Here is a 15,459-nt window from a genome sequence, read left to right as displayed (position 1 = left end):
GCATTTCAGATAGTTGTTTGTGTGCCATGTTGTTCCAGACCACAGCAAACATTACTTGGCTTAGACAAACTTGCCAAAGATTGTAATAAATCTATGAAAAGAAAACAGCCTGCCGTTTCCTTTAACTTGGACACACACATCTATACCTTTGACAATTAAAAAACAGTAATTTCCAGGAGTTATTTCAATTTCTGAGTAGCCTCTGATTTACTAATGGTTTCGAATGTTGTAAAAATGTGTGGAATAAATATTAAATTTCAACATTAGTGTTAACAAACATTTGCTTCAGTCTGCGACACAGTCATTTTGATAGTAGGCTATTATAGCTAATATACACACTTACATCATGTGTTGCCTTCATTATAACACTCATACAAGGCTTTTCATTTTTTGTGGCTCCAGACAGATTTGTTTTTTGTGTTTTTGGTTCAATATGGCTCTTTCAACGTTTTGGGTTGCCGACCCCTGGGCTATACATTTATTGCTAACCTGTCACATGACTGTTTTTATGTTTGTGTTTGAGCATAGCGTTGCAATTTAGCAGGACTAAGCTTTTTTCTCTTTGCCAAACAGAACACATAAGTATTGAGGGCATATCTATGATTTTATTTAGTGATTGTGAACAATGATATTTGATTAACAGGAATGTTTCACTACCTGAAGCAGCGGAGAAGTGACAAGTTCAACGTACAATACTTGCTTTTGTATCTTTTTAGAAAACAGTTTTTTGATATGTTAACTTAAGCGATTTTTACGGGCTTGATATTTTTTCACACTCCAGTTAAATACGACTTCGTAAAGCTACTGTTTGGTCATATATGTTTTAACCTGCTGCAGTACTGAATTTAAATAAAAAATACAGCGAGCTGAAGGCTTTTCTCAGCATTTTTTGGTGCTATTAATTGCTTTTTAAATCATTTGACATCACTAATTACTTCAATATTATTTGTATTAAAATATGTTTTTTTTATCATTTTTAAATCTTGATAAAAAAAAAAAATAAATCATTTATTAAAAGTTGTATTCATATTTATAACAATTATATATATTGTATGTATAATTATATCATAAGAATCATAATAATATTATGTTTCTGGTTTTATTGTTTTAATATTTGACTGAAATTGTTTTAATATTTGACTGAAATTATTTTAATATTTATTGAAAATGTTACAGAATTTAATCATTTCATGAATATTTTTATTCAATCATAAATATATATGTTTACAATTGCATCATAATATTTATTATTATGTTATGCTTATATTTTTATTATTATTTATATCAATATTACTTGTATTTCCATCCATCCATCCATTTTCTACCGCTTATTCCCGTTCGGGGTTGCGGGGGGCGCTGGCGCCTATCTCAGCTACAATCGGGCGGAAGGCGGGGTACACCCTGGACAAGTCGCCACCTCATCGCAGGGCCAACACAGATAGACAGACAACATTCACACTCACATTCACACACTAGGGCCAGTCATTATTTATTAAAAAATACAAATAATTTGTTCTAATATGTTATGAGTTTTTTTCATTAATCATATTTATAATTGTATCATAATAATCATATACTAGTTGTATGTTTTTGTTATTATTATTTATAATTCCTAATATTTGTTTATGATCTACATAATTAATACATTTTAAAATGATATTGATACTTTAAGTAATTATATTTATTTTATTCATAATTATATTATAATAATTATATTTAAAATATGTTAATGTTATTATCTATTTCTTAATGGTAATGGACTAATATTTATATACTTGTTGTCTAAGTCCTCTGTGTAGCAATTTCTGTAGTCTGACATCCGACTCCTGCCAACTCTCCCTGTCCTTTTTCTGTTGTATGACACAGCAGACCCCTATATTTGCCAAATAAATAGTGTTGAGCGCAGGAACACTGACTGACATTAGTTTTAAAAAATTGTATTTTTGATCCACAAATTGTAATTAGTGTTGGCTCAATAATGAAACACAATGGCGTGTGTGAAAAGGCAACACGCTGTGACTTTCCGTTTAACTGGAAGGCATTACTAAAGGAGGACATTCTCATCACTTTGGAGAAAACACTGTATATCAATGATGCTATCTCATTTTGTAATCATTCTGAGAAGAATAAAAGTACGGGTTGACCTTCATGAGATGATCAAGCTAAATCAAACATAAACCTGTGGTTCCATAATAGAGAACTTTGCATGGTGTTCCCAATGATTATTTTCTTTTTTCAAATAACTAAAGCCTAATAAACTAAAGCCTCAGAGAAAACCAATAGAATAGAATAGAATAGAATAGAATGCAAAGTACTTTATTGATCCCTGGGGGAAATTCAGCACCACATTTCGCTCACAATAGACAATTATAATAATAAATAATATAATAACATCATATATTATGTATATAATTTATGAATAATATACATATATTTTACATACATACATTTAAGTGCAGTCAAGAAGGAACATATGCATTATACAGTAATGTATACAGTAAAGTACAATAAACACGCAAGTACTGTAGAAGTGTCACAATCTGATTAAATGAAATTGAACATTCTTTTTGGCAGTAATACACGAGTTATAAAGTCACACTGAAAAAGAAAACAAAAAACGAATATTAAATAAGGGGACAAAAAGCAAACATTTTTTTTTTTTTTGGAAAACAAAGGTGTAACACTGCCATGAGGTTGCGACTTGTCCAGGGTGTATCCCGCCTTCCGCCCGATTGTAGCTGAGATAGGCACCAGCGCCCCAGGCGACCCTAAAGGGAATAAGCGGTAGAAAATGGATGGATGGATAAAGGCGTAACAGTCATTGTAATGCAGCTAAATCCTGCAACATTTCAATTTGTAATTGGTGTCTTGTTGTTTCACTGTGAAAACTTATTTTCACTGCCTGAGCCTAAAAATGGCGATGCAGAAGATGGTCTATGAAACAAAATCGGTGCAACATTTGGACCAAAGAACCACCATTGCATGTTATGTTGACCAAAATGAAAAGTGTTTTAGATTAAAATAGATTAAAAGTCAAAATATGACCACTTAAATAGTCATTTAATGGGGTTGTAAATTTAAAGTAACTAAAATAGAATGCAATATATATATATATATATATATTTAGGGGTGTGGGGAAAAATTGATTTGAATACAAATCGAATCGAATACGTTGTGCGATTCAGAATCGATTCTCATTTGATTTTTTTTTAATCAATCCAACAAACCACTACACCGCAATACCATAACAATGCAATCCAATTCCAAAACCAAACCTGACCCAGCAACACTCAGAACTGCAATAAACAGAGCAATTGAGAAGACACAAACACGACACAGAACAAACCAAAAGTAGTGAAACAAAAATGAATATTATCAACAACAGTATCAATATTAGTTATCATTTCAGCATAGCAGTGATTAAAAATCCCTCTTTGACATTATCATTAGACATTTATAAAAATAAAAATAAAGAACAATAGAGTCACAATAGTTTACACTTGCATTGCATCTCATAAGCTTGACAACACACTGTGTCCAATATTTTCACAAAGATAAAATAAGTCATATTTTTGGTTTGTTTGATAGTTATAACAGATTTACATTATTGCAATCAGTTGATAAAACATTGTCCTTTAGAATTATAAAAGCTTTTTTTTTTTTTTTAAATAATCTACTACTCTGCTTGCAAGTCAGCAGACTGGGGTAGATCCTGCTGAAATCCTATGTATTTAATGTATTTAATGAATACAGAATCGTTTTGAATAAGAAAAATATTGTTTTTGAATCGAGAATCGAATCGAAAAAATCGATATATTATCAAATCGTGACCCCAAGAATTGATATTGATATTATATACTTATATATATATATATATATATATATATATATATATATATATATATATATATATATATATATATATACATATATGTGTATATATATATATATATATATACATATATATATATATATATATATATACATATATATATATATATATGTGTATATATATATATATATATGTATATATATATATATATATATATATACATATATATATATATATATATATAATATAAACAAAGTGCAAAGCCATAGGCTCACTCAATCTCAGTAAATAACTTAAATCTGGAACAAAGCATCCTCGTTTTCACAGCTTTTCGGTTGTTAGAGGTAGAGTGTGTTAATGAAGAGTTCTAAAATTATAGTCCATCATTGTCTTGACTAGCAGCCCAAATACTGCAATCCGGATTGTGTACATCACGTGACACATTCACATACGGGTAATTCGACCACTTCCGGGATTTCATAGTCACGTGATTCAACGCCGAAGGCAAGCGGGTTAGAGGCTTTATAAACCGCTGCACAGGTGTCATTTTCACCTGGAACGAAGAAAGGTTGGTAAGATCTTCTTTTATACGTGCATTTACTTAAAGGCAGACTATTTAGTAATGACGACTCGTTGTCAGTTGAAAAGACTAGTCTCCTGGTACCACTCGCACTGATATCATCTGTACTGTGTGTCACTTTGGACTTTGTAGCCACTTTTATTTAAGGTCTAAAGGCAGTGTCACTAAGTTAACCGTTTTCCACCACCACGCTGAACTTATTTGTTTAAGCTTCTACGGGCGTTTCTGTGTCTCGTCTCGCCCTCTTTAAGAGTCAACCGAGTGAGCGAACTCGTGGTGTTGCACTTTGTACGAAGCTAGCTTTGTTTTTAGCCGTGGTGCGTTCAGGGTACCTGTGTACTTTTCCTGAGAGTTTCACTGACAAGTCACTGCCGATTTCAAAAGATTTTATTGCTAAATGTTTTCATAATTAGATATCAGGCACTCATTTATGTGGATTTTTTTTTACAGGAATTTCTTCTAAACTGTTAATTAAATCAGTGTTGACTTAACAGCACCTTTGCTGAAGCACGGCATTGGCCTGAACTGCCTCAGGAGTTAATTAGTTTGATTGATTGATACTTTTATCAGTAGATTGCACAGTTCAGTACATATTCCGTACAATTGACCACTAAATGTTAACCCCCGAATAAGTTTTTCAACTTGTTTAAGTCGGGGTCCACGTTAATCAATTCATGGTACAAATATATACTATCAGCATAATACAGTCATCACACAAGTTAATCATCATAGTATATACATTGAATTATTTACATTATTTACAATCCGGGGGGTGGGATGAGGAGTTTTGGTTGATATCAGTACTTCAATCATCAACAATTGCATCATTAGAGAAATGGACATTGAAACAGTGTAGGTCTTACAGTAGGATATGTACAGCCAGCAGAGAACATAGTGAGTTCACATAGCATAAGAGCAACTAAATACATTAGAAGTACATTTGATTATTTACATTAGGTTATTTATAATCCGGGGAGATTGGATGTAAATGGAGGAGGGTATTAGTAAAGGGTTGAAGTTGCCTGGAGGTGTTTTAGAGCGGTTTTGAAGGAATATAGAGATGCACTTACTTTTACACCTGTTGGGAGTGCATTCCACATTGATGTGGCAAGTTAAAGTTCCAACGATTGTCACACACACACACACACACACACACACACACACACACACACACACACACACACACACACACACACACACACACACACACTCTCTGTGTGGTGAAATGTGTTCTCTGCATTTGATCCATCCCTGTGTTCATCCGCTGGGAGGTGAGGAAAGCAGTGAGCAGCAGCAGCGTGTGCTGCACTCAGGAATCATTTGGTGATTTAACCCCCTATTCCAACCCTTGGTGCTGAGTGCCAACTAGGGAAGCGATGGGTCCCATTTTTTGTAGTTTTCGGTATGACTCAGCCGGGGTTTGAACTCACAACCTGCCAGTCTCAGGGTGGACACTAACCACAAGGACACTGAGCTCCTGATCATCCATCCATTTTCTACTGCTGGTCCCTCTCTGGGTTGTGGTGGGTGCTGAAGCCAGATAGACGGACAATATTCACACTGACATTCACACACTAGGGCAGTGGTTCTTAATCTGGGTTCGATTGAACCCTAGGGGTTCGGTGAGTCGACCTCAGGGGTTCGGCGGAGGTCAAAACACACTATTCGTGTAAATACAAACTTCTCCCTATCAGCGTATTACGGATACGGCAACAGCTGACTGATTTGCAGGTGTGTAATTTGTTGTGAGTTAATGCACTGTCTTGGTTTTGTTGTTTGAACAAGGTGATGTTCATGCACGGTTCATTTTGTGCACCAGTAAAAAAAAACATGGTAACACATTAGTATGGGGAACATATTCACCATTAATTAGTTGCTTATTAACTTGCAAATTAGTAACATATTGGTTCCTAACTAGTCATTAAGTACTAATTAATGCATTCTTCGGCATGGCCTTATTATAACCCTAACCCTCTAACCCTGACCCTAAACAAATAACTCTAAAATAAAGTCTTTATTACTTAGAATATGTTCCCCTAGTGTCCAAATAACTCCAAATTAAGTTTCTGTTACTTAGAATATGTTCCCCTTACTAAAGTGTTACCAAAAACATGTAACATTGTCTTGAATTTGAAAAAAAACACTTTTTTTTTCACTAAAGAAGGGTTTGGTGAATGCGCATGTGAAACTGGTGGGGTTCGGTACCTCCAACAAGGTTAAGAATCACTGCACTAGGGCCAATTTAGTGTTGCCAATCAGCTTATCCCCAGGTGGCATGTGAATATTAAATGATTTGAATAGTATGTACATCCTTAACGCAAGATTTGTATTTAATTCATGTATGCCACTATAAATGATCTATCTTATAGTTCATCATGGCGCTGGCTGGGATACGAGTTGTGGAGCTGGCAGGCCTGGCTCCAGCACCGTTCTGCGGAATGATCCTGGCAGACTTCGGAGCCAAGGTGATCCGCGTGGACCGCACCAAGGCCGGCTCCTCTTTGGATACGCAGACCCGGGGGAAGCGATCGGTGGCCATCAACCTGAAGACTTCCGAGGGTGTCGCCCTGCTCCGGAAGCTCTGTGTCCAGTCGGATGTCGTACTTGAGCCTTACCGTAAAGGTCGGTTATACCAATGGATCAGATGTTAACAGAATACAGACCATAAAGAATATTTGGGTTTTCTGGTTCTCAAAGGTGTGATGGAGAAGCTTCGTCTAGGTCCACAGGAGCTGCTAAAGGAAAATCCTGGTTTGGTTTACGCTCGCCTGACGGGATATGGACAAAGTGGGATGTATGCTTCTGCAGCTGGCCATGACATCAACTACCTGGCCATGTCCGGTACTAACACACACTTTACACACACTCACGACCGCTCCTTTTTAGCTATGTTCAATGGATTAGCATGTTTGATATTGAACGCGCATTCCTGTGTGAACTCAGTTTGGAATAATAACTGTGTGACTTCTCTAAAATGACTACGAATCCCAAATTGACAAGGAAAAGGGCTGCTTGGAGGGGGGCTTGTGAGAACATGTCACAACAGCTTTTAAGGGCTTGTGGTCTGGTGAGATTGGCAAGAGAAGGACAAAGAATTGCCTTGCAAAGGCCTCTTCTTTGTCGGATCAGAAAACGACAAAAGTATTTGCATTGTGGGTTACGTTGAAAGGGAACTGTATGAGAGCTGTATCGGCAACAAATATGTGGTTGAAAAGGACTGCGATGTTTAAATAAATGTTTTACATACATTTTATATGACAGACATTAACCACAAAAAAATGTTGGTTTTTTTACTATTAAATCTTATACCTGACATCGTCATAGTTTTTTTTTCACTATGTATTTGAGGCCGAACCACCAGCGCTTCAGCCAATTAGTGTACGCCACACAGTAGGGCTGGGCGATATGGACGAAAAAGTATATCTCGATATATTTTTACTTAAACTCAATATTCAATATATATCGCGATATATTTTCCGGTGAAAATATTTATATAAATATGTTCATTTTTGAGCAAGATTCACTGAAATTTAAACTGTACTGTTAACAGTCAGTAGCACTTTTATTAACCTAGTTAGTCAAGATGGGTATTAACAGCACAAAAAAATAAACTGTTTAAGTAGCTCAGAATTACATAACATAAATACAATAGAAAAACAAAAAATTTATAAATTAAATACAAACATATTCTTTCTACATAAAATAAATAACGTAGCTGTGCAAATAACACAAACTGTATCAAACTCAGATAAAAAATACATTTCCAGGCAGGCACTTTTCCAGTCGACGATGTAATGGACTGTCACACTAGACCTAAAGTCCTACTAGACCACACGTCTGTGGTCAGCGCAAATTAAGTGACTTGACTTAATTGTGCAAATATGATCTTGTTTGTTTCAAAATGATTCATCTATTTAATGTCAAAATATAAAGAGTAGAAATAATGGACAAAATGTCAGCTACTGTCTTGTTGTAAAACACCAATGAAAATGAAATGTAGCATTTAGACAGACTATACTGTAGCACAAGTCATCACATGTCCACAATCATGTGTGTTCTTAAATGTGTATTCCACATCTTCCATGTCGAGAGCAGTTTTGATTTGGTCTTACATGGTCAACAACTCAAATGTTCACCATTGTTTTATCCAGACGCATGCATTTGTCCAAATGTGGCCAAGTAGACACATTGTGGGTTTCCTGGACGTTGTCTACATCGCTAAAAGAAAAATCTTAAGGAAGAGAATCCCTCAGCTATCTTCCACTATTTTTTTTTAATATGTAAATCGCCCGCTTGCCCTAATCTCAACCAGTTGTGACTCATCATAGTAAACAACCAACCAATCATGGATGTTCTTATACGTGCAAGCACATCTTGGAAGGAGGAAGGGTAGGGGTTTAGTAGCCCATGGAGGGGAGCAGGAGAGAACAAGGAACACAACACATTGGTCATTTTAACGTGAAATAAATATCTATATACGGTATTTTCTTAGTTCATATCTTGTTTAAAAATATATCGATATAGTGTACAAACTTGATATGTCGCCCAACCCTACCACACAGTCAACAAAGTGTTATCAACGCTCAAAATCCGACCATATTCCTGTGTAATTGTGACTTATGTACACGTTTTTGTGACAAGTGACAACAAAATCAGTGTAATTCCAATTACCGTATTTTTCGGGGTATAAGTCGCTCCGGAGTAGAAGTCGCTCCGGAGTAGAAGTCGCACCTGCTGAAAATGCATAATAAAGAAGGAAAAAAACATATATAAGTCGCACTAGAGTATAAGTCGCATTTTTGGGGGAAATTTATTTGATAAAACCCAAAACCAAGAATAGACATTTGAAAGGCAATCTAAAATATATAAAGAATAGTGAACAGGCTGAATAAGTGTATGTTATATGAGGCATAAATAACCAACTGAGAAGGTGCCTGGTATGTTAACCTAACATATTATGGTAAGAGTCATTCAAATAACTATAACATATAGAACATGCTATACGTTTACCAAACAATCTGTCACTCCTAATTGCTAAATCTGATGAAATCTTATACATCTAGTCTCTTACGTGAATGAGCTATATAATATTATTCGATATTTTACGGTAATGTGTTAATAATTTCACACATAAGTCACTCCTGAGTTTAAGTCGCACCCGCGGCCAAACTATAAAAAAAACTGCTACTTATAGTCCAAAAAATACAGTACATGAATTCCTAAAATATGATAAAAAATAAATGTCATAATGGGGGGAAAAAAGCATGCCACTTTTAATTTCTAAAATGTGCTGTGTCTACCAAATTGGTACATTGTATTGTGTTGGCTACTAAATTAAACTAGTGATAAATGTTCCAGCCTTGGCAGTGTTCTGCATTTTAGAGTTGTCGTTTTTTTTTTTGCAAAGGCCACGCTGCTTTGGGTTGGAATTAAATACTATTTTAGCAAATGATCATCTCGCCATCTCGCTAAATTATTGATGGGTCACAGTGACACAGCCAAAGAACTTGTACTTGTGCACAAATGTTTGACGGTTGGAGGAATGTTTATGACGTCCTTGTCTAATCTATAAAACCAACCATGATGCATGTGTATGGTTTTTGAAAAATCTAAAAAAATTTGTTATTAACACATGAGCATTATAAAAAACTGCACCTCTGTGTAACGATGGCGGAACATTCAAATTCTACCATGTTGAACTCAGTAACAGAAAACAGTGTTGGCTTTTTTTCAAGGTAAACGCTTTCCCGCCGCGTTTTTGTTGTCCAGTCTCTTTTTTCAGTGTGTACTTTTCTTTTTTTAAGCTTTGCTTTTAGTGCTGTCAAATGAGAATTTAACAGCACTGGTGGTAGCGTGGGGTGTAAATTGTAGCGTCCCGGAAGAGTTAGTACTGCAAGGGGTACTGGGTATTTGTTCTGTTGTGTTTATGTTGTGTTACGGTGCAGATGTTCTCCCGAAATGTTTGTCATTCTTGTATGGTGTGGGTTCACAGTATGGCGCATGTTTGTAACAGTGTTAAAGTTGTTTATACGGCCACCCTCAGTGTGACCTGTATGGCTGTTGACCAAGTATGCATCGCATTCACTAACGTGTGTGTAAAAGCTGCATATATTGTGTGACTGGGCCGACGTGCTGTTTGCATGGAGGAAAAGCGGACGTTACGACAGGTTATAGAGGACGCTAAAGGCAGTCCCTTTAAGGCACTCCCCCAATATTGTTGTCCGGGTGGAAATCGTGAGAATTTCGGGAGAATGGTTGCCCCGGGAGATTTTCGGGGGGGGCACTGAAATTTGGGAGTCTCCCGGAAAAATCGGGAGGGTTGGCAAGTATGCCTCTAGTTTGTAAAATACTGTAAATGCTATCAATAAATCAATCAATCAATCAATGTCTATTTATATAGCCCTAAATCACAAGTGTCTCAAATGGATGCACAAACCACAACGACATCCTCGGTAGAGCCCACATAAGGGCAAGGAAAAACTCACCCCAGTGGGACGTCGGTGATAGTGACAAAGCTGACTATGAGAAACCTTGGGGACCGAAAGCAATGGATGTCGAGCAGGTCTAACATGATATTGTGAAAGTCCAATCCATAGTGGATCTAACATAACTTTGAGATTCCAGTCCAAAGTGGATCCAATATAGTAGTGAGAATCCTGTCCAATGTGGAGCCAGCAGGAAACCATCCCAAGCGGAGGCGGATCAGCAGCGCAGAGATGTCCCAGCCGATACACAGGCGAGCGGTCCATCCTGGGTCCTGACTCTGGACGAGCGGTCCATCCTGGGTCCCGACTCTGGACAGCCAGTACTTCATCCATGGCCACCGGACCGGACCCCCTCCACAAGTGAGGGGGGTACAGAGGAGAAAAAGAAAAGAAACGGCAGATCAACTGGTCTAAAAAGGGAGTCTATTTAAAGGCTAGAGTGTACAAATGAGTTTTAAGGTGAGACTTAAATGCTTCTACTGAGGTAGCATCTCGAACTGTTACCTGGAGGGCATTCCAGAGTACTGGAGCCCAAATGGAAAACGCTCTATAGCCCGCAGACTTTTTTTGGGCCCTGGGAATCACTAATAAGCCGGAGTCCTTTGAACGCAGATTTCTTGCCAGTACATATGGTACAATACAATCGCCAAGATAGGCTGGAGCTAAACCGTGTAGTATTTTATACGTAAGTAGTAAAACCTTAAAGTCACATCATAAGTGCACTGGAAGCCAGTGCAGGTGAGCCAGTTTAGGCGTAATATGATCAAGCTTTCTTGTTTTTGTCAAAAGTCTAGCAGCCGCATTTTGTACCAACTGTTCCTGTTCATGAGAAAGGACGCAAAAGAAAAAGGCTCCGCTTTTGCTACAGGAGTTTTGTTTATTCTGAAGATTTTGACCACTGATTTGCAATCACAGCCACAGGAGAGTCACCTGGCATCCTTGACCTCATTTTGGTCAGTTGTGAGGTACTGATACGCTGAAATAAGGCAAGTTGGATGAGACGTTTGCCTCAAGCCATCGGCGCCTTACCGCAGCTCAAAGCGGTTGCCTAGCAACCAAAAACTACTGCGAGTTTACAGCTGTTTTAAAGTGCTTCCAACGTCGCAGAGTGTTATAAGTTGACAGACTAACACCTCAAATTGATCTGTGAACAACACAAGGTACACATTGTTGGAACAACCAAGTTAAATGTGCTGCAAGTTGCTAAAGTAACTGCCGTTTAAGACACAAGAGGCACTGACGTCATCGATCTGCCGCTATGCCAAAAGCTAAAGGGAAGACTGAAAGCCCGAAACCTTCGGTGTCAGCCGACACAGGACACAACTGGGACCAAGATTTGAGACTGGACACAGGACATGATGGGGAAGAAGGAGTACTACTAAAATTACTCCATGAATTACAATAAGGTTGGATAGAAATGAAAGAAGAAATGAAATAAATAAAAAAAGAGCTAAGAAAAGCAATGGAAGAACACAAACAAGATGTGAAAAGTCTGCAGCAAAATATTGAAAGTCTGCAAACTCAAATCATCACCATAAAAAATGAAGTCTCTGATATGTGCCAACAATTGAAGACCTTTTAAGAAGATATGCGCCAACAAATGAAGACCCTTCAAGAAGACAACTACATGCTGTGGAATATCATAGATGAAATGGAGCAGGATAAATGAATGAATGATATCGTCGTGACAGGGCATCGAATTAAACCAAGATCCTATGTGAAGGCTGTGAATAATGAAGGTGAACCAGATGAAATGGATCTTGTCTCGGCAGAACAGCAAGTGGTCAACTTTCTGCAATCAAAGGAAATTGAAATCGACATTGATACCATCGAAACATGCGTCCCACTGAACAGAAGAAACAACAACGCCACTCCAGTTGTGCTCGTGAAATTCGTAAACAGAAAATCTAAAATGGCATTGCTGAGACAGGGAAAGAAGCTGAAGGGAACAAATGTGTACATGAATGAGCGTCTCACTAAACGTAATGTTGGAATCGCCAAGAAAGCACGCCACTCGAGAAAGCAGGGAAAAATCCAGGGAACTTGGAGCGCCAACTGTAAAATCTACATCAAGCTGAATGGAGGTCCAGAAGCAAGAGTAATTGTTGTCAATGACATCAAAGACCTGGACAAATTTTAAGTTTACACAGCTTCCACAACAACGATGATAATGGACTGACAGAAAACTAGCACCTAAACTCAATATCAACACTACTACGCTGCAAGGGACGACTAAAAAAGAAGACTTAGATTCAGGATTGCATCCATCTACACTTATAGAGATTATTGAAACGACATCAAAGATTGTTGAGCAAGGAAATATGGAACTACAAAACTTCTGCAACAAAGAGCACAAAAAACAGGGTTTGGAAAACGATATAGATCCAGATCCAAATTTTTTTTCCCATATTAGTAATAATTGTTTTTATTACACGGATGAGCAATACAATAGCATCATTAAAAGTGACAACAAATTTTCAATTATTCATTTTAATAGCAGAAGCTTGTATGCAAACTACCACAACATTAAGAACTTTTTGGAACACATCAACGAACCCTTCAAAGTGATCGCCGTCACAGAAACATAGATTGATGATAAAAAAGGAATAGATTTTGATCTGGAAGGATATGAACTAAATTATATTAACAGAACCAAAAAAAATGGAGGAGGAGTAGCTGTGTATGTGATGAAGAACCTGAACTACAAAGTGATAAAAAACATGTCATTTGCTATAGATAATATCTTAGAATGTATTACCATTGAAATATGTCAGGAAAATAGCAAAAACATAGTAATCAGTTGTATATACAGATCACCTAAGTCAAGTATAGAAACATTTGAAGAATGGATCAAGGCAACTTACATGGACAATGGTAAAAAATAATTTTCTTATGCGCTGACTTCAATATTGACTTATTGAACCATAACAAGCAAAGGTTTGATGACTTCATTGAACAGCATCAGTTTATATCCTAAAATCACAAAGCCAAGCAGAATCACAGGACACTGTGCCACGCTTATTGATAATATTTTTACTAATGATTTTGATAATAACACTACAAGTGGTTTACTTATAACCAACGTTAGTGATCATCTGTCAGTTTTTACAATATATGATGGAAACTGCAAAAAGAACATGGAAGACAAAAGGACATTTCAAAGACTGTGCACAGAGAAGAGGATGATTGATTTCAAAATTGAGCTACAAAAGCAAGATTGGGACAATGTGTACAATGAAAAAGAGGTTGATGAAGCAAATGAACATTTCTTAAACAAGTTCATAATACTTTATGACAAACATTGTCCATGGAGACAACTCAGTAGTAAAACAGAGAGAGAATAATCAACCATGGATGACAAAAGGATTAAAAAAATGCTTGTAAGAAGAAGAATACACTATATATAAAATTTATAGTACAAAGAACTACAGAGGCAGAAGTTAAGTACAAAAAGTATAAAAAAAAGTTAACAAACATACTACGATCATGTAGAAAAGAATATTACAGTGAATTATTGGACAGGAACAAAAATATTACGAGAGCAACATGGGGCATTCTCAATAGCATTATTAAAAATGGCACTTAGAGGGATTACCCGCAATACTTCTTAGACGGAAATAAACATAATTACAACATAAAGGAAGTAGTTGAAAGCTTTAATAACTACTTTGTAAATATTGGCCCAAAATTGGAAGAAAAGATTCGAGAGCCAGTTTCAATTGAGGACTATAATGATACCATAGAGCGAAATCCCGACTCCATGTTCCTCAGTAATGTGACACAGGAGGAAATAATTAAAATTGTGAAAAAATGTAAATCAAAGACTTCAAGTGATTGTAACGGAATTGATATGGATACGATAAAAAAGGTGATTGATGAGATCTCAGGACCATTAATGTATATTAGTAACCTATCATTTCAAACAGGTACATTTCCAAACAAAATGAAAATAGCTAAAGTTGCACCAATTTATAAGACTGGAGATAAACATCTATTTACAAATTATAGGCCTGTTTCTTTACTTCCACAATTTTTTAAAATCATTGAAAAACTGTTCAATAACAGATTAGAGAGTTTCATAAATAAATATAGAATACTCGAAGAGAACCAATATGGATACATAGCTAATGTTTCAACTTCAATGGCTTTAATTGAAATCACAGAAGAAATTACCAATGCAATAGATAGTAAAAAATGAGCGGCAGCAGTGTTTATGGATCTAACTAAAGCATTTGACACAATTAATCACAATATTTTAATAAAAAAACGAACGATATGGCATCAGAGGGTTAGTCTTAAATTGGATAAGAAGTTATCTAACGAACACGAAATAATACGTGAAGCTAGGCGAACACACTTCCACAATGCTAAATATTTCCTGTGGTGTACCTCAGGGATCAATACTAGGACCTAAATTATTCAATCTCTATATAAATGACATTTGTAAAGTTACAAGAGATTTAAAGTTAGTATTATTTGCAGATGATACAACAGCGTTTTGTTCAGGAGAGAACACACAGAGGATAATACAAATAATAACAGAAGAAATGAACAAATTAAAA

General features: G+C 36.3%; 1 protein-coding gene across 5 annotated transcripts in view; it reads left to right on the top strand.

The window, feature by feature from the left end:
* Window positions 1–15,459, top strand: part of amacr (alpha-methylacyl-CoA racemase) — a 77,859-nt gene that overhangs the window by 25,062 nt on the left and 37,338 nt on the right. For 3 of the 5 annotated variants that reach the window (XM_061876591.1, XM_061876590.1, XM_061876587.1), the window contains exons 2-3: window positions 6,782–7,034; window positions 7,110–7,253. In XM_061876591.1, the coding sequence (XP_061732575.1) occupies window positions 6,782–7,034; window positions 7,110–7,253 (397 nt within the window). Of the gene's footprint in view, window positions 1–4,301; window positions 4,405–6,781; window positions 7,035–7,109; window positions 7,254–15,459 lie in introns of those variants that run through there. The other 2 variants (XM_061876588.1, XM_061876589.1) reach the window with 2 other exon arrangements.

This window comes from Nerophis ophidion, linkage group LG17 (genome assembly GCF_033978795.1).
Source record: "Nerophis ophidion isolate RoL-2023_Sa linkage group LG17, RoL_Noph_v1.0, whole genome shotgun sequence".
NCBI classification, from domain to species: Eukaryota; Metazoa; Chordata; class Actinopteri; order Syngnathiformes; family Syngnathidae; genus Nerophis; species Nerophis ophidion.
The sequence above is the reverse complement of the archived record's forward strand: the minus strand, read 5'-3'. Positions and strand labels throughout refer to the sequence as shown.